The sequence below is a fragment of the Pleurodeles waltl genome, chromosome 2_1 (assembly GCF_031143425.1).
Source record: "Pleurodeles waltl isolate 20211129_DDA chromosome 2_1, aPleWal1.hap1.20221129, whole genome shotgun sequence".
Taxonomy (NCBI): Eukaryota; Metazoa; Chordata; class Amphibia; order Caudata; family Salamandridae; genus Pleurodeles; species Pleurodeles waltl.
Window position 1 is genome coordinate 201,824,855 of NC_090438.1, and position 19,193 is coordinate 201,844,047.

Consider the following 19,193-nt stretch of genomic DNA (forward strand, 5'->3'; position numbering starts at 1 on the left):
AGATCGGGCTGTATGAAGCGCAATCCTCGGGGTCCTTCCCCAGCTTCGGAATTACCACAATAGTGGCATCAAGCATACTAGGCGTGAGAGCTCCCGTGAGTCGAAAGGAATGAAAAAGTCGCACCAAAACTGGAACGAGTTCCACGCAAAAGGTCTTATAAAAGAGTGCTGAGAAGCCGTCGGGCCCAGGTGATTTCCCGGCATGCAAGCACGAGATTGCGGATATAACCTCTTCCGCCCTTATAGGTTGCTCCAAAGAAGCCGAATCCCTCTCAGGCAGAGGCGTAATTGCTACACCCTCTAGAAAGGCCTCCGTTGAAGAAAAACCGGGCTCCTCAGCCTAATATAAAGCCTGATAAAACTCCGCAAAGGCTTCCGCAATTTGGTCACTTGTGCGTGCTTCCGCCCCTGATGGGCGTATCATTGATGCCGTTCGCTGCGCTTGCAACCTGTGCGCTAGCAGCTTCCCACACTTATTACTTCCCACATAATACTTGTGTTTGAGGTGCGCCATCGCATATTCTGCCCTATCCCAGTCCAACCCTCTCAACTGTTTCCTTACTTTCTCAAGCTCGCGCCAGACTCTCGGTGCCCCGGTACGTTTATGTGAACGCTACAGCTCGCCCACCCGCCGTTCCAGATCCGCTCTAAGGAGTCTCCTTGCCCTGTTGTCTCTAGCTGAGAGCGACATCACCTCTCCCCTAACGACAGCCTTCAGTGCCTCCCACAGCGTCGCCTCGCCAGTGATCCCATCGTCATTCTGGCCGAGGTAGTCTATTATAACCTTGCGGATCTCTTGTACTGTTACATCGCTCTGAAGAATTGAGTCCCTAAACCGCCAACCCGCTGCACTCACTCGCTCCGTGTGGACCACCACAGTAACCGGGGCGTGGTCCGAAAGAGTTCGGGCTCGATCAAAGAGTCCCTGATCCAGGATAGAAGTTCCTGCGAGGCCAAGAAAAGGTCTAGGCGAGCATATGTTTTAGTCGTTGCCGAATAGAAAGAGTAATCTCAACGTGGGATGAGCCCTACGCCACACATCCACCAAGCCACACTCACTCAGCCAATGACGACCAGCCTCGGTTATAGACTCTGTCTGCCCCCACCTGTGACCTGAACGGTCCAAACCCCCAGGTTGAAATCGTCCCCAACCAGAATAGCGACATCTGGGGACTGCAACAGCGGGGTCAAGGCTCGTTTTAAGAAGACTTCCTGCTGAGAGTTAGGCGCGTACAAAGAAGCAATAGTGAAGGAAAAGCCCCCCAATCTCAATCGCATGGCCAGGAGCCTCCCTTGTATCTCATGGAGTTTGGACACCACTTCACCCGGGAATGAGTGCGCTAGTAGTACCCCGCGTGCTTTGTTGTTACCGAGGACCAAAACTGCCTAGGGAACCACCTAGAGCGCATGCGATAGGTGTCTTTCGGGACAAGATGCGTCTCCTGAAGCAAGCATATATGACAGCCTGACCTCTCTAGGGTGGACAGAACGGCCAACCTCTTGGTAGGATTATTGAGCCCACGGACGTTCAAGCTCGTGCATTTAATAATCATAAGCTAAGTTCAAAGTCGCAAGCAAAGAGGAGGAGAAAAGCGCAGGAAGGAAGTCCCCGTGCCAGAACTACCCCACCTGTAACCACAAGCCCTGGGAGAATCTCCACGTAAATGTCAATCCCGCAGGGAAACCAAACAACAATCAACCATTACGCACAACAGGTGCACAAAACATAGGAGTCCTCGCACATCCATCCTCACGAGGAAAAGTCTCCAGAGGGCAGTAGCACCAGCCATGTTTGGTGATCCACGTCCTTCGCCCCTGCCGCCCCGACCCCCTCCAACGGCCGACATGCCGTTCGCAGCAAGGTCAACCGCAAATCAGGACACCTCCGGGCACTCTTCTCTACGCCTAAGTTCCAGCCACCACACTACTCAAAGCAGATTCCCTCTCCGATCTCAGCTCCGAGGCAGACAGGCGCCGCAGCTTCCGCCTATTCTCCTTTCACCGCCAACGTGGCCCCCCCCTCCCCCGACAAGGCTGACCCCTTACTCGACACCTGGGATTCCTCCTCCAAGCCCAGGATCCGGGCCGCCTCCACAACAGATGTCACCTGCCGAAGCTGCTCCTCCCAGCGAAAGACCAGGTGGAATGGATGACCCCAAAAATAAGAAACGTTGTGCGCCCGCAAGTGTTCTGTGATCGATCTAAATTCTCTCCTCCTTTCCAACATACGCACAGAGAGGTCATGGAATAGTTGAAGTTCATGTCCTCTAAAGAGTACCTTCTGAAGAGTGCGGGCCCGCTGTAAAATCCGTTCTTTGAGGACTATGTCGTGAAGGCAGGCCAGGATGTCCGGCGGGCGGTCTCCGGGGCCGCCACCACAGCTAACTCGATGCACCCTATCCAGGACTATCTCCTGTGTCTCATCTGGGCCAAGCAGAGAACAAAATAGGCCCCTCACATAGTCCCCGATGTCCTCCTTCTCCACCCCCACCGGGGCCCCCCTGATGCGGATGTTTTGTCTCCTCAAGCGATTTTCCAAATCCTCGACTGCTAACTGGAGATGATCCTGCTGCTCTCGGAGACGGACAACCTCCTGCTGCAGGCCCGCTAATTCTTCGCCACGAGGAATCTCACCATCCTCCAGTTGCGAGACACGCTCTCCCAAGGAGGTCACCTCTCCTCGCAACTCCTTCACCTCCTGGGATATGTCCTGTCGCAAGTTCTGTATATCGCTACGGAGCGAATCAAACAGGGAAGTCAAAAAGCCCTTCGTGACCAGCGAGCCTCCATCAGAATCCACATCCAGACGACCTTCTGGGGGTCTTGTCGCCGGTGAGTCCTCAGCCATGCCACCCAGGGTCATACAGGCGCCTTCCAGCATGTCCTTCACTGACCGCTCTCGCTTAGATTTAGACGTCGCCATATTTCACAGGCCCAATCGCGAATCGCCGGATCAGCTGCCCACGTATCCACAACACCTCCACCGGTGGCAGCGCACTAGGAATTGCACGACAACTTCTGTGTCTGGGCCCGCGCCCAGAAAAGCACCTCTTGCTGCACGTGAACTTTAAATCCTCTGCCGTCTTATGCCAAACCCGCCCTCCCTGGCAAACATGGGAGCGTCACCGGATCGGGGCCACTGCTCGAATCCAACACCCGGTTATCCTCCGCTGCAGCGTTCCAATTTGCGGTAACTACCTGGGCCCACACTTACTTGCTGTCATGGGGGGCGCGGGGTGACCCAGTGGCGATGCAATGGCCTCCCCTGTCCGTAACCGGGATCTCGGGCCTCTCTTACGCCTGCTACGAGGCACACCAGTAGGGGGGAAACAGCTTCTGGCCTCAGCCAGCACTGGCATAGAAGGGCGCCTCCCCGCACCTACAGCTCTAGAATCTTAGGGCCCAGGCCCTCCGCACTGTCCCGTCAGGACCAGGGCCCAAAAATGGCAAAATAGAAAAGGAAAACGAGCCTCCTCGGCCCTCAGCCCTCAGGCGTTAAAGCAGGCGAACCACCGGGGAAAGATCCTCCCGCCGCCGGCCGCCCACGCCACACCACGACCTAGGCCGCGCCTCATCGCCCGCCGGCTCCCGATGACCGAGAGCCGCTCGGCGGGCCCCGGAACTCTCAGGGGGCAGTCTGCGGCCAACTGTGGCATCCGTAGCTTCTGGGGGGCCTCAACGCGACCCCTTTAGCAGACCAGGCAGCTATTTAGAGGGCCAGGGCGGCGGAGCTCGGACATACGTGTCCTAGCACGCCGCCATCTTGGCCACGCCCCCCCCATCATTTTGGTTTATAAAGGCCTCTGCACGGCACGGGCGTTGTCAAATCTGATGGTCCAAGGCAGACGATCCTGACAGATTCTGGACTTACTAGGCATGAGAATTTTGACTTTCCTGTGACAGATTTAGAGTCTGATTTAGATACTGGCAGAGGGGTACTCTGTCACAACAATGACTGATACCCTATCCGTCAAAATCTAAATCCATCAGAATATAATGAAATTTAGATTTCGGTGGACGGGATATCCACCACCGTTGTGACAGAGTAACCTGTCCACCAATATCTAAATCAGGCCTTAGTCAGAAAATAAATGTTTAACAGGGGTGAATTATTAACCAACCCGTGTTCCATCAATAATGGCATTAAAGGGCACATAGGACCCAGCCACCTGCTGCCTATAGTTGAACGGTGGATTTGGCTTGTCCCACTGTTTTGTATGGACACGTTTTGGTTTTTCTTCAAAAACTCTTGATTCACTTTACCAGTTTTGATGTTTATGTAATTTTAGTTATCCAATGTAATGTAGTTTTACTAAATATATATGGAAACTTTACAGTTTAAATTTCTACACTTTATTGCTGTTTATGTGCTGGTAAAATACTGCACACAAATTGTCTTTGAGCGAAGCCTAACACATTAGCCAACAGCTACAACGGTGGAGCCCCGTATTCTAAAAGAAACTGATTATAACTTCTCAGCAACTCGGATACTAAACTTTACAGGAGCCTAGCCACTGGTCTCCCTCTAGCTAATGACCCAGACTCTCAAACCCTCCACCACAAAAGCTCTGTCAACAAACTACAGAGCTCTCTAAATGAGGGGCAAGCTAAAGAATTATCCCATGTCAAGGAGAGTTGCCCGAGTGATTCCTACCCTGCCCCCCACCCTCCTCGCCACCACAGATGTCTTGGATTGCGAGTGGGATCCTTGGTGTCAGGTTTTTATAGTTAGAGGTGCTGCTTTTTTCTCACTGATTAATGCCTAGCACCTGAGGCTCGTAGTGCGCCCACTTCCGGGTCTGCGTCACACATTCCAAAGTGTGCGTTAATTGTAAGAAAATCAGAAGTTGCAACTTTTTTCCTGAACAATGAGTCGCTGTGCATGTCATAGTGCATGTGTAAGCCCACCATCAAATTCTTGGGATTGCCTAGAATGGAGGTAGGTGAGCAAACACAAGTACACCAGCATACAAATAAGCCGGAGGCATTTGAGAAAGGATCAAGTACCCGACTGAGTGGGTACCACATCTTCTTTTGTGTGGATATATATATGTAGTCTGACAACCTTTGATTTTCATCTTTCTTCACTTCAGCCTTCTTTGTCCTTTCATTTTTAATGGTAGCTCCCGTTCTGAACGCACTCAAAGCCACACCATTGAAAAAGGATGACCTTTCCTTCTCAATCAAGTCTCAACAAAAAAGCCCTGATATCCTTTTGCCATGTTGACAATGCCTTGCTAACAAAGTGCACCTTCCTGTGCAGTCTTACGACTGACCTGAATCTCCCCCAGTAAAAAAATATCTACAACATATTCAATTACTCTTGCCACCTTCCATCCTATAAGTCAGCTCCTAGTTGTTGCAAAAACATAACAGCTGCAGGTAGGGCTCAGACCCTGCTGCAATAGGGCTCAGATCCTGCTGCAATAGTGAAACAACAATGCTCCAAGTAGTCAACAATGCCCTCTTCCTCAGTGACAAAAACATCCTGTGCCTCCTAGTCTTGTTCAACCTTTCCACAGTTTTTAAAGCTGTCAACCGTTAAGCACTGATCCATACCCTGAAAACGTACATTGGGCTTTACTGGCACAGTCCTACAATGGTTCACTTCCTACTGCACCAACCAACAGCAACCCCTTCAGATAGTGTCTACCAGATCCCAGATTCTTTCCATTACTTGGAGTCCTCCACAACTATGTCTTGCCTCACTAACATTTTCAACCTTTATATGGAACCCTTAGGAGCCATCCTTTCAGACAGCAATATTAAGATTCACCAGTATGCTGACAAAGCATACTCCCAAACCAAAAACATATAGAGCCTGCCTATAACTCATCTAAACCAGGATGTCAAAAAAGCAGATTAAACACTTACTTCAAACACCAACTGACAGAACAGGCCAAATCCTTCAGATTCACCCTAAACTCCAGACTCTCACTTGAAGAACACATTGCCATGAATACCAAAACAGCCTGTTTATAACCCTCTCCTGAAAAAAGTAAAAACGTTTCTCCCAGTGGAAGACCTCAGAAGGACAGATCACAACAAAGTCCTCTTCCACCTAGCAAGAGGAAACACCACCCTCTCTTTCACACAGAAGCACAGCTCATCAAGAGGCGGAAGAAAATCACCCACCTCACCCTTGTGCTATAAGATCTACAATGGCTCCATTGCAAGCCCAGATTATTTTCAAGATCAGCTGCATCACTTTCAAAGCACTACAGACAAGAGCCCAGTCTACCTAGCTAACTAACAAAATCTGGAGGTCAACGCCAGACGAGGAACTCTGACATCCCAAGTTTAGAAAATAAACACTGCAGGAAGGACACGCCTTTTAGCCTATAACTGGAGGATCTGGAACAACAGCCTCTCTGACATTAGATCACTAACCCTCCTAAAAGTCATGAAGAAACTGAAAGCTAACAACTTCAAGAACACTACCTCAGATAGGCTGAAATCTCACTCTTCCAAGTGCTCCATCTCTTCTCTTTGTCCTGTCTCCCTTATGTATCCCCACTGAGGCTTGCCCTCAGTATAGTACTCTATTACTAGAGAGCTAGGTTTGAACTATAGAAATACCAAACATACATTACACAAATCATGCAGGATCTCGCTTCAGAGAACCACAGTAATGATAATTTAGTAAACCTGTATCAATATAGATGATGAAATGACTCCAAAACAGTTGCAATACAACACATATTGCACCAAGTACTCTCTGCCACCAAGAAGGCAGCTGTAGAGCTATTAATGGCATATTAGAGCAGATACCTACTGAATAAATCTTAGGTGGAACTCGGAGGAGCCAAGCTACCTCTTCTGAATGGAGGCAGCTTTCAATGACAATGGGAATGTCAGACAACACACCTTCAGAGCACCCATCTGTTGTTCCAAAACATTTCTATTAGACTAATTCAGACAGCTGAATTTTAAGTACAATTTAATAAACTAACACAGCCTTCAAAAATCATGAGTGGGTTTAAAAAGATAGGACAATCAATGTGATGAACTTTATGTACTTCAGTTAATCACAGCTGAAGAGGCTTCAATCTGAAATAGATGTGGTACATGCCAAAACTACCAAAATTAAAAAACCCTTAATAAGTTAAATTTAAAAGCCGAATTAGATAGAAAACACAATCTTCAATAAGCAAAAATGAAGATAACTATGCATGGACCAGGTGTTATAGCAAAACTAAAAAAGGTTCCTATTAAAACATCAGGAACAACAATTTTAGCTGATATGAGTGCAACAGACAAATAACTAGGAACCCTTTGTGATGCAATGCTGTCTGGTAATAGTTGGAAATTTGTCCTTCTGAAATAAACATATGATTATTGTCACTGGACGTTGCTTCACCCTGGAGTCGAGAATGGTTTCACAAAGCTGTATACATATGCCATGCCAGCGTTACCTCCAATATATCACTAAATATCTTTAAAAAAAATAAAAACGCTTTGGAAAAACCAATGAGGGATCATATATTTTGGGGTTAGCTGTGACACTCACTTCTAAAGAGATAAATCTTCGTTTTAAGTATAAACATTTATTTAAAGAAAAATTTAAATAAAAGATACATACCTATAATCATAGTTAAAGGTCACTGGCCTTCTCATTTGAATCCATAAACAGTAAAGTATCTCAGGGCATGTGCACACATGGAACAAGCCCAAGTTTGACAACCATTGTTCAGAGCTGAATTCTGCGGTGCTGCCGCCTTCCTTCATGCCTGAAGCTTCATGGAGCTCACATAACACTCTTCTGTGTAAAACAAGTGAGGAGGTGCCAGGGTAGGCTAAGCGGTGCAAACGCTTAACCGTCCGCTGACTGTGGCATCCAATAACAAGATGCCTGAGCGCTCTTCTTCTGTGTGCATATAAACTTTGGAAAGCTCTCATTATGGCCCTTAACAGAATTTCATGGCAGTAATTTTCTTTCTTTGTCAAGAGATACTGCCCACTATCTATGAAAAGTAGAATAGGATAGTAAGCTAACGAAAAAAAAGAGGGAGGGGGAGGCCTGTCACAAAATGGTATTTGTTCTGAACCAATATGATAGTGTTTAACAAAAGTATGAACCAGATCCCATGAGGCCCCCTTACAGATGTCTGGAATTGGGACTTCCTCACAAGAATAGCAGTCACTGCTTTCTGACAAACAACATCTTAAACAACTCTGCAGTTACCCCTTGGCCCTCCATGGTACTTTGGTTGGAGAGACTAGGTAATGGCTCTGCATTCCCTTGGAAGAACCTCAGATATTTGAGCGCAGAGAATTTGTCTTACCCATATGCACAGTGAGTAGAAGCTCACAAATAGCACAACATACATATGGCAACAGTAAAGAAAAGCCAAAGAACCACTAGCAGTCTGTCAAGAGGATAACAACACAGGGACAAAAGTACTGCAGAATATAAGCCTGTCAAAAAGACCTCCACACTTGATTGTGAGGCAAGCAGAATCTGGCCATCTAGAAGAGGGTCAGCGTGTTATGGATCGTGGCTGGTGCAAGGCTGCACCCCCAAGTACACAAGGTTCTCTTTATACCTGTGTTGTCCACTGGGCTTGAGCCCTCCATTACTTTTTTTGTTTTTTTAAATAACTTGAGACATCCAAATCAGAAGACCAAAACAATATTAATCTTCAGGAAATATCAACAAAATGAGTATGGTGCATATAAAGGCCACATTTTTTTTTTTGCCATGCCATACACATGCACTCCTAAAAAGGTCATTTTAACTGATGATCGACCGAGTTGGGATATCTGACAACAGAATTCACCAGTAATTGCTAAACTACCTGGGTTGCTGCAGCAGAAACCAAAAGTATTGCTTTCAAGAATAGATCTATTGTAGTGTAAAGCTGGAGGTACAATATCAGAAGGAGAACCGTTATGGTATGACCTGGGGATTACCATTTTTTTGTTCTTGGGCATTAGTCGTCTTTTCTTACAACAGAAAACATGAACTAGATGGGGCTTTACAGGCTTAATGCAGGTATGGGAGAGAATAATTAAATGTTAGAAATGTGGGAGAGCAATAGGTTTTCTGAGACACACTTTGTGGGATTATGATCCTTTGAGGGGTTATTGGGAAGGGGAGAAATGGTTGGCCACCTTAGTTTATTAATGAAAAAACAATTCCAATGTTATATGAATTACACATAATTTTTAAGAAGTGTAAGAGTGCGGAAGCAGAACATAGATCTAAGGGTGGACAATATGAACAGACAGTCTGCACCTAATAGGGTTGCTAATAAAATTAGGAATGCACTAAATACATTTTAGAAGATCAGGAAAACAATTTTAGAATTACAATTTTAATTAATTTTGGAGGATTAGTATTTACAGTCTTTGTATGCTACAATCTACAATTAGAATACACAGCTTTGTGTGTTGTGTTCCATGGACGTCTGGCTGTTGGTTATATTTTGCTTATGTTGTAATATTTATTGCAAAATGTTATATGGTGGTGTAAAATGGTTGTATTGTGAATTTATGAATTACCTTGTTGACCAATAAAATCTTAAGTATAATGGGTATAATAGATATATATGTTAATGGGATCTACATCTAAAGGTTTTCTTCAATCATGTGACAATATCAGAGTATTTTGGCACCATCTGGTGCACTATAATCAGTTATCATATTTCCCCCATCTACATGGTTCCAGGCCACTTACTGCTTAACTGACGAAATGCCTCAGCATTTTGACAGTAACTTGGTCAAATGTCTCATTAAATATTTCAGATTTACTAGATATTATGACTCTCAGAATCCTGCTGGTGGCACATGCTAGATGACGGTAACTGTCCATCAGTGGTGCCAGAGGAAACCATGGCACCAAAAGCAAGGGAATCTCTTGACTCTGGTGAATGCCAGCCCATCCAGATTTACACTAATGTATGAGCAACTCTAACCTTTGATGAGTTGTCTCTTCAGTCCCCAACAGACTACTGTGGTTATGGATGTCTCCTCACAGGGGTGGGTAGGTCCTCCAGGACAACATGACGGTGTGAGGCCTTTGGTACACATCAGAGCAGCACCAGCATGTCAATGTTCTGGAACTGTGAAAGGCTTGCCTTGCCATGAAGGCATTCTTCCCTTCCATCTCAGGGAGCATCCTTTATATACTGCCAGATGCTGTGTTGGGAGGCAATAAGCATGTGGCACTAGACATACTGATGTGGAATTTTCCTGGTAGCAGTTCACTTTCCAGGTTTCCTTTAATTGAAGTCAATCCTAACTGTATGACAGCAAGTAGTAACCATATCACGAAGTGACAGAGGTGAACTTCAGATAGGGGAATCCATACCTGTATCTCTTTGCCACAGAACAGCATGTGTCCTTGGTTTCGTGTTATGCAGGTTCTCTTCATTGTTCCTTGGGGGATGGCTTTAGGTTCACTTGGTCACAAGGCCAGATGTACGCATTTCCACTGATTCTACTTCTGTCAAACGTCCTGCAGAAGGGACAAATATTGAGCTGGCTGACCTGATCACACCAGATTGAACAAGAGAGATTTCATACTCTGATCTGTTAGGATAGAGCATTTGGCCAACACTTCTTTTCCGGCACAGAATCGACATATCCTTCAGGAGGATTGTCAGGCCCTCCTACCAAAAGAAGCTAAAGGCACGGAGTTTGAGTGCTGCCAGCTGGAGTCTTTTTGTCTTTCTACTGAAGCTGCAGTTATCCTCAGGGCTGCCAGAAAACACACTATCAAATCAATTTTAAGTGGGTTGCGGGGACAAATTTGTTCAGTGCTGTGAGCTGAAAGGCATGACTCCTTTTCAACCTAGTTTTTCCAAATCTTGTGATTAGCACTATCACATGCCAAACAAGGTATACCAATGGCCACAGTTGCATCCTGTCTGCCTTCTTGTCTCCCCATGACCAGCAATCCATGTTTTGATCGCCATTAGTGGTACGTTTTCTTAAGACCTTACTTGCTTACTCCATCCCCCGTAATTGTTCCTCAAAGGGACTTGAATCCTGTGTTGACTTTGCTAATGGCATTAACTGAACTGATGCATAGTTATTCAAGTTCAGTTTCTTGATCTGAAGACAGTACTACTGATGGCTGTAACAGCTGATCGAGGCAGAGAACTTCGGGCCCTCTCAGTTTACTCACCTGTCATGGTTTCCTATAAGGATACTTTGGGGCTTCGTACCTGCCAAATTTGGGTCTTCATACCTGCTCATCCTTCCTACACACTGTGGTATCTGACTATCACATAATGGGCAATCTATTACTCTTCCATATTTCTTGCCTCCTTCCCAACTAAGGAGGAAGAGAGACTGCATCGACTGATCTCCAGACATGTGGTGTCCTATTACATCTGATCACACTCAACTAGACCTAGTGGATAATAGGCTATTTGTGGGTCTCATCGTAGCAGAGAAGGGAAAGATGTTGAGCAATCAAACTATTTCGTATTCCATCAGTCACCTCGGGTATTAAGTTCGGTTATGCCTTTGAACAAAAAACAACCTTCTTTTGTCATTCATGGTAACTCTGCTAAGAGCAAGGCTACTTCTACAGCTCTCACCAGAGGCTTTCAGGTCACTGACATTAGCCAGTCGGCTACATAATAACCCTTGCATCCTTTTGATAAACACTGATTCCTCACTGCCCAAATACGCAGAGATGGATTTCTTACCCAGGCAGAACTGCAGCAAACAAAAGGTATTGCTCGGACTCAGTCACAGAGTAAGGAATATGCGGGAAGATGCATCCATCAGAAAATGTTGCTTAGTTACAGTAATAATATTTATAGTGGATACATAACATTTTCACAGATTCCTCACTATCCTCCCCCCTGCCATGATGAGTTAGTGCTATGAATAATAAAATCCGAAAGCAGTCACTATCACTATTTAAATAAACACCAGGAACTGACATCAATGCACTGATTCACACCTAAAATACTTCAGTGTCATCACATCCAGTAGGAAGAGTCACAGCTGAAGCTGGATGCACATTCTAGTGGTGCTGGAGCACTATAACTGGTGCAAATTGTTTCCATCTAGTCTGGCACCTGGAAGGATATCCATTCCAAATGTGAATAATATGCATAGAAATTATATATTCACCAGAAATACAAATACTGAAGGGAACTAAGTTTTTTTTAGTACCCTGTATAGGCTGATCACACTATGCCACCACCAAACAGATTTTATGAATGTGAATTGTGAAATGGAATACAAGCTATAGAAAATTGTAATACATTTTTAATGGCAACAGTAGCTCAATGACAAGGGGCATACACGGCGAGAGCAAAAGTGAGAAAAAAACATCTCCAGTCATTCAAGTGATAAGAAGAAAATCTCTGCTATACTACCACTTCCACTGGCATTGCAATGTGAAAATCTGCACTCAATAGATTTTTGCTTTCAGTCAGAGATGAACAACTAGTTCATTTCAGAGTGTTCTTTGACAGATATTTACTAAGCCATTTCCCAACATGTCTCAGACCAAAACATATAACTCACCTCCTTTTCTCTCACTGCTTCACAATTGTATAAAAAAGTACCAAATCGGCAGCTATACAAATGATCCAGAATTGTGATCAAAAATAGTTCATTGAATTCAAAGGCTGTAGGAAACTGGAATAGAAAAAATATCTGTTTACAAACCAAAATTAGCTATTCAAAAATAAAATGAAAAAAACTAGTAAACATTTTTGAAGTAATAACCAATACTCAAGTAAATAAGAGTTCAAACTTAAAAGGAACACAGATGCACTCATTATGTCACGGATAATAGACATTCTTTTTACTGGTCTCTGGTAAATAATACATAATATAAACAAATACATAGAGAGGGACCTTAGATAGCCCCTTCAGCCACTGTGACTTACATTTTGGATCTATCCAACTTACAGCATGAGCATTTTTGTACAATCAGAAGGCCATCCATTCAGTAATTGGGATGCTGATTTGAGTTACAACATTTTACCCTTTTATCACACCTTACTGCACCAAAATTAGGTGGACGCACTTAGCACAGCCCAAATGTAAAGATGACTGCAACAGCATAATTTATGGTGTTCAGTACTGTGGCAGCATCTGTGGTGCTATATGCTCCATCTGCACATGCATCAGTGCCTGCATTCCAAAAGAAAGCTCAGGAAAGAAGCAGCAGCTACATACTGTCCAAACAACTTGGGCAAAACAACTTTTCTTTTTTAATTTTTTGGTGTGCTCTTGACAGTTGAGGGACGGTTGCGCTGCAGCCACTCTTCCCTCCGACGGCCTGTCTGATGTACAAGCCTGCTTCAAGAAAACCCTGTCTGAGATCACCTTAATGGTCCTTGACACAATCAATGTTAAGGTTAAAAGCTCTTCATGAGCTCTGCTACTCTTTGGAGTGGTGGAGGGCCAAAGGACGCTGGCAGGGTGATGGATTGCTAAATGTGGAAGGAAGTCATGGCTTGAGGCAAGAAGCCCACATGAGTTCACAGCACCAGTTCGTCCATAAAAAAAGGTTATGTGGAGTGGTTGAACCAATAGTTTCTGAAGTTCCCTCAGGCAGCAAGCTTAAGTAATTGCAATGAGGAAGACAGTTTTTAGAGTCAGAAGCTGCAATCAGCAGCTGTGCTTCCAGGGCATACACATGAGAAATGTTAAGACCAAGTTAAGGTCCCACTCTAGAATGACTGTAGCAAACTGTTTGGGCAAGAACATGTGTGACAAACCACCACAACAGGTCATCTGAATAAGGGTGGTTGGTGAGGCAAATGTATAAAGGTTGAAATGGACAAAAAAAAACTTTAATAACGCTCACTGCATGGCCTTGTTGGGATAAAGACAAAAGAAGTAGGAGAACATCTGACAGTTTAGCTTGTTAAGGGTCGGTCTTGCGAACTCCACACCAAGTCACAAACTGGTCCTACAGCCCAGAGTAAATGGATTTTGAGGAACGTCGCCAGGCGGCAAGGATGACATCCATGATTTCAGATGGAATATCAAACTTAATTAACTGCCACCATGCAAGCTTCACATATGGAGGTGTAAACTGAGCAGGTTCACATGAAGGACCCTGCCCTGCTGCTGCAACAGAGGATTCTCCCAAAGTGGTAGTCTGATCTGCAGCCACTAGGATGATCCGGCCTGCTGTCTCTGGATCTTTTTCAGAACTTAGGGCAGGAAAAGCAGGGGCAAAAAGGTGTACTGGAGGGCAGGCCTCTGGCTTCTTCAGCTCTCAGGGTGGTGCACTCTGCAGTAGCCCAAGCCAGTAAAGAGTATTGCCCTTCTGAAACTGTAGGAGGGAGGGGGGGAATTGCTCTCACTCCTAACCTGCATGAAGGCATTTCTACCTCAAATACAGACTGCACCTATAAAGGTTACCTCTTTATGGGGAGGAAGTGAGACTTCTGAATATTAATTGAGAAGTAGGGGTGGGCGGTGAACTCTGCTCGCCGAGTTTTTCCCCACTCTGTGCTCCGCTTAGAGGGCGGAGTTCAGAAAAACTCAGCATAGCAGAGTTGTTTTTACCCTTTGCGCTCGCCAACAGTAAGTTGGCGAGCCTAAGTGAGGAAAATCTTACTAAGGCCACCTCACAGTGAGATTTTTTCAACGCCGGTGGGTGCAGATGGGGCTACCGCTCGTGTTGAGAAACCTTCCATTCGTGTTCAGGAAGGTGCCGCTCAAGTAGAAAATCTACTTGAGTAACCGAAAAGAAGCAGCGCCCTCTTGCACTGTGCTTGGTGCCGTTCGCGCTGATTCTTCAGCGAGGGACAAACCCCGTGCTAAAAATCGGCACGAACAGCGTGACCTAATGCACTTTGCCACTTGCAGAACTCTGAGTAGCGCAGCAGAGTTTTTTGGTACGTGGAACTTCACGAACTCTGCCCAGACCTACTGAGATGGCAAAGTCGTGCAGGAGGATCATATTGCATTGAAGATGGTCCAAAACACACAGGAAAACATGCTAAACAGTCAACTGCTCAGGAACAGGAATCCATGAACGCCCAAAGTCATTAACCTGGCAAGCACTTTGGCAAAAAAATGTAGACCAAGTGGCAGTACTGCAAATTGACAGTGTCCCCACTATGTATCGAAGACAACACTTGTGAGCGGGTAAGGTGGGCAGATAGAAAAAGGTGTCCAGGAGATCCAGGGTCACCATACAATCCCCGAGAGTGAAGGCCACAACACCTGGATAAGGCACATTATTCTGAACTTTTCTGCTAAATGAAGAGGTTTAGGAGGCTCAATTTCAGAATCGTCTGATGTCTGTCTCTTTTAGGGACCAAGAAGGAAAGTAAGTAACATCCCATGCCCCTCTCTTCCAAGGGAACCACTTTCGTGGCCTCCCCACTCAAAAGCTATGGCATGTTATGGTAAATGTGTAGAGCTCATGTTCCCCAAAGGTCTCTTGGTGCCATAATAAAAAAACACAATCAGAGGGCTTGCAGTCTACTCCAATTAAATTTCAAAAGCTTGTTTCACCAGACAGGTCTTTAGATTTTTTCTGAATGATAAAATATCCGTTGCTTGCCAATTGTCCGAGGCAGAGAGTTTCAAATAGTGGGGGCTATCACAGCAATGCTGTTACCTCCCAATCTGCTCTTCTGATATTTGGTATTTGATTTTTGATAGTGAGTTGTAAGCTGCCATGGAGTGACATATTTAAATAAAACACTTTCGTCTGTATTTTAATCTGGGTTTCTGCATTTTGAGAGTTCCTCTCCTTTTCTGCTACTATTCTCGGAAAAAGAAATACAGAGAAAACAGCAGTTGAAGTTGATGGCACAGTTTTATAAAAGTATCCGTGAGTGCTCAGACAAATGCCCAGGGAAGCTTGGCAAATATATAAACTTCAGAACTAAATGTCTAAATCAATTGGATGGACTTACTCTTTTGATAAAACTCTGTTTTAGAAATCATTTTGCAGTAACTGAGCAAAAATATACAAACAATCGTGCATCTTGTGTTGTTACAAGTGTGAAAAGAATGAATTAGTTATCATCCATATACATTTTGCTTTGTCCTGCTCACAATAGGATATTCCAACATTCGTGGTACTAATCTAAATGATAGAAGGACTAAAATATTCATCTTTCTCCATCACATCAAGATAACCTTATAACAATAGCGCTGTGAGGCCGTTGAACCTCTAAGTTATGCTCACAGGGTCTAAGCTCAAGCAGTGTAAACAAATGATGCAATTCCAGTGCATTCAGTACAACCTCTCTCAAGTCTTTTCTACTGATAGGAGAGGTATCACTGTATAATGCATTAGTAAAGCTCAATCAGCTCTGTGAGGACTGGAGACCAGCAAAATGAAATCGAGGTATTTGCGCTGCAGGGGAAAAAAGGTTTCTACTCTCTAACTCCTGAAACTCACAGATAGGTGTCACAACCAATAATGATACTGAATTATTCCAGACCATTGAAAAATGTTGTTGCAAAAATATTTGACTTTTCTGATTTCAATTTAGCTTTGTACACATGTTAGAAATAACATTAAGGGGGCGTGGTCACCGGCGTCAAGATGGCGGTGGCACTCTAGGAGTGCTTCGGACCCCTCCGTCATCTGCTGGGAGAGGCCCACTGTCCCAGTACCCCTCTGCCCGCCCGCGGACCCCAGGAAACCAGGGAAGTGACGGGGCGGCGGGGGACCCGACTCCGGGTCGAGGAAACCGCAGCGGAGCCGTGGATGGGCTCTGCTGTCTGAGGCAGGAGCCGCAGGCCTTTGCGCGGCCTCATGACCAGGGCGGGCCACGGCAGGGCCTTTGGAGCCGCTGTGGGTGGCTGCGCCTTCGGGAGGGGCGTGCCTAGAGCCGAGGCGGCCCCTCCAAGCGGGTGAGTAAGCCATGTCCGCGGCGAACAGAGACTTAGCGACCCAGACCCTTCAGGCTGCAGCTTGTGGTCCGTGCAGCGGCATGGGGTGGGGTGGGGCACGGGGAAGAGGATTTGATGCTCCCCTGTGCCCGAACCTAGGACTTGCTGCCCCCCCCTGAAATTTGTGGCTGCGGAAGGAGCACTGTGGGGCCCTCAGCCAGGCTGGGCCTTGCTTGGTGGATCCTGAGGCCAAGGAAGCCCGGGCGGAGAAGAGGAGCCCAAGGCCCATATAGGTTGATCGGCGCTGCGGCCGTGGCCGAGATGGCTGGAACAGCCCCACAGATGTGAAGGCAGCTGTGAGCCCAGAGTGGTGGACGGGTGCGCTTGGGCCCTGGACCGCGGCTGCGGAGCCAGTATTCGGGGGTTGAGTCGGCGCCTCCTGGGGGTGAGGTGCTGTGTTCTGTCCGTCGGCCCAGAGATACCATTGGAGATTGGAGGGCGCTGCTGGAAACCCTGTTCAGAGCTCTTGTGCGGCCACATCGACGGAGGGTGGCCAGCCACTGTGGCGCTGCCCTGACCCCACAACCGAGATAGGGGGGACAAGGCGGGCAAGCATCTGCCAGCATCGCAGTAGCGTATAGACCAATTTGCTACACCAGGATCCTATCTGCCGACGGGAGAGCCGGAGACAGAGGCGGCGGCCGGGGGAGTGAACACGATTCTTCAGGCTATCCAGCCTCGCAGTTAGCAGTGGAAGCCAAGGTCAGTGAGGTGAAGGAGGATGTGGGCCTCCTGCGTCAGGACCTGCAAAAGGTGGTAGGTCGCATCAAGGAGGTTGAGGACCGGGTCTCACAGACTGGGGACGAGATTGCGGACCTTAAAATTAGGGTCGCCCAGATGCAGACCCGTACTGGTGAGCTGCACTGTAGAGCTGGAAATGCAGAAAAATGCTCCAGGCGTAATAATTTGTGAGTTTCCCGGAGGGAGCAGAGAGAAGTTTCACAATTGAATTCCTGGAGCGTTGGATTCCTCTCCGTGGTTTGCCATAGAGCGCGCCCATCGGGATCTGATGCCGCAGCCGCCACCGGGTGGCCCCCGGCAGCCGATGATAGCACGGTTCTTGAACTTCAAAGATGAGATGTTGTCCTTTGAGAGGCTAGAGCCCTGTCAGACCTCCGCTGGGACAACCATAGGATCCTCATATTCCCGGACTATAGCCGTGAGATGGAGGCCCGGCGACGTTCGTATGAAGGACTCAAACAGAAACTGTGGGCTATGCAGCTGACATACATGCTCCTCTTTCCTGTGAGGCTGAAAGTCATAATGGACGGGAAATCTTTCTTTGACTCATCGGAGACTGCCTGGGCTGGCTCACAGAGGAGTGTTGTGTGACTCGGGGGGGCCCTGAGTCGAGGAGCGGTCTGCCGGAGATGGGCCGGGCTGGCCCCCTGGGAGTACGGTGGGGGGGCCGCAGGCGCACTCGGTCTCGTCGGAGAGGTCCTTCTCGGCCCTGAGGAGAAGAGGCCGACTCGAGATGTGGAGGGAGCGCGCCTGAGCCAATCTCCCTTGCTCTCCTGACTTTGACTCCTGGGGCTGTGAGCATCTGGGAGGGTCCGGGCGGGTGCTCCCCCATGAAGGCGAGGGGAGGGACAGTGTTTGGCCGCATTGCAGACTCCTACTTAAATGGAGGGGTCCACCATTCCACGTTCACTGTAGACAATCTGTATCTACTGTTTTGGGGGACAGATGCTTCTGGGGTGGAAGTATGGAGAGGGGTGCAGTTGGAGGGAGTTCAGGGGTTGTTTAGCAGTTCTGTGCTAAGGTTGATGCACTGTTTCATTTCTCAGGGTTGGCTTGACAAGTCACGAGGGAAGGGTCGGGCGGGTGCAGGGAATACACGGTTCTTGTTCTTTTGCCTAAGTCAGAGTCTGCCAAGCGAGTGTTATCCTGGAATGTAAACAGACCCCTAGATAAAATCAAGAGGTCAGCAGTGTTTAGCACCCTCCGTCGTTTTGCACCGTCTGTGATCCTGTTGCAGGAGACCCACCTGCTTGGCACTCGATGCCCTGTGCTGCTGAGAGGGGGGAATGACCGGGTTTATCATGCAGGCTTTACCAGGGGCTCACGGGGACGGGCATTTTATTGCACCGTTCGCTATCCATGGTGGTGGCTGCCTCTCACTCGGACCTACAGGGCCATTACGTGGTGGTCTCCGGGTTGGTGGGGGGGGGAGGGTACCCCATCAACATCCTTAGTGTTTAAGCCCCCCGGGGGCATTACAGAGCTTTCTTACGACCCTTAGGGATGTGGTGGCGGGGCTCCCCTCGGGACTGACTAATCTGGGAGGGGACTTCAACTCGGTGCTGAACCCAGAATTAGACATTATGGGACCCTTGTCCTCGAGT

At 47.0% G+C, this 19,193-nt stretch overlaps 1 protein-coding gene across 1 annotated transcript in view; it reads right to left on the minus strand.

The window, feature by feature from the left end:
• The window catches only part of MTM1 (myotubularin 1), a 411,360-nt gene that overhangs the window by 62,019 nt on the left and 330,148 nt on the right, over positions 1–19,193 (minus strand). The window contains exon 13 of the mRNA XM_069212406.1: positions 12,493–12,606. Within this exon, the coding sequence (XP_069068507.1) occupies positions 12,493–12,606 (114 nt within the window). The remainder of the gene's footprint in view (positions 1–12,492; positions 12,607–19,193) is intronic.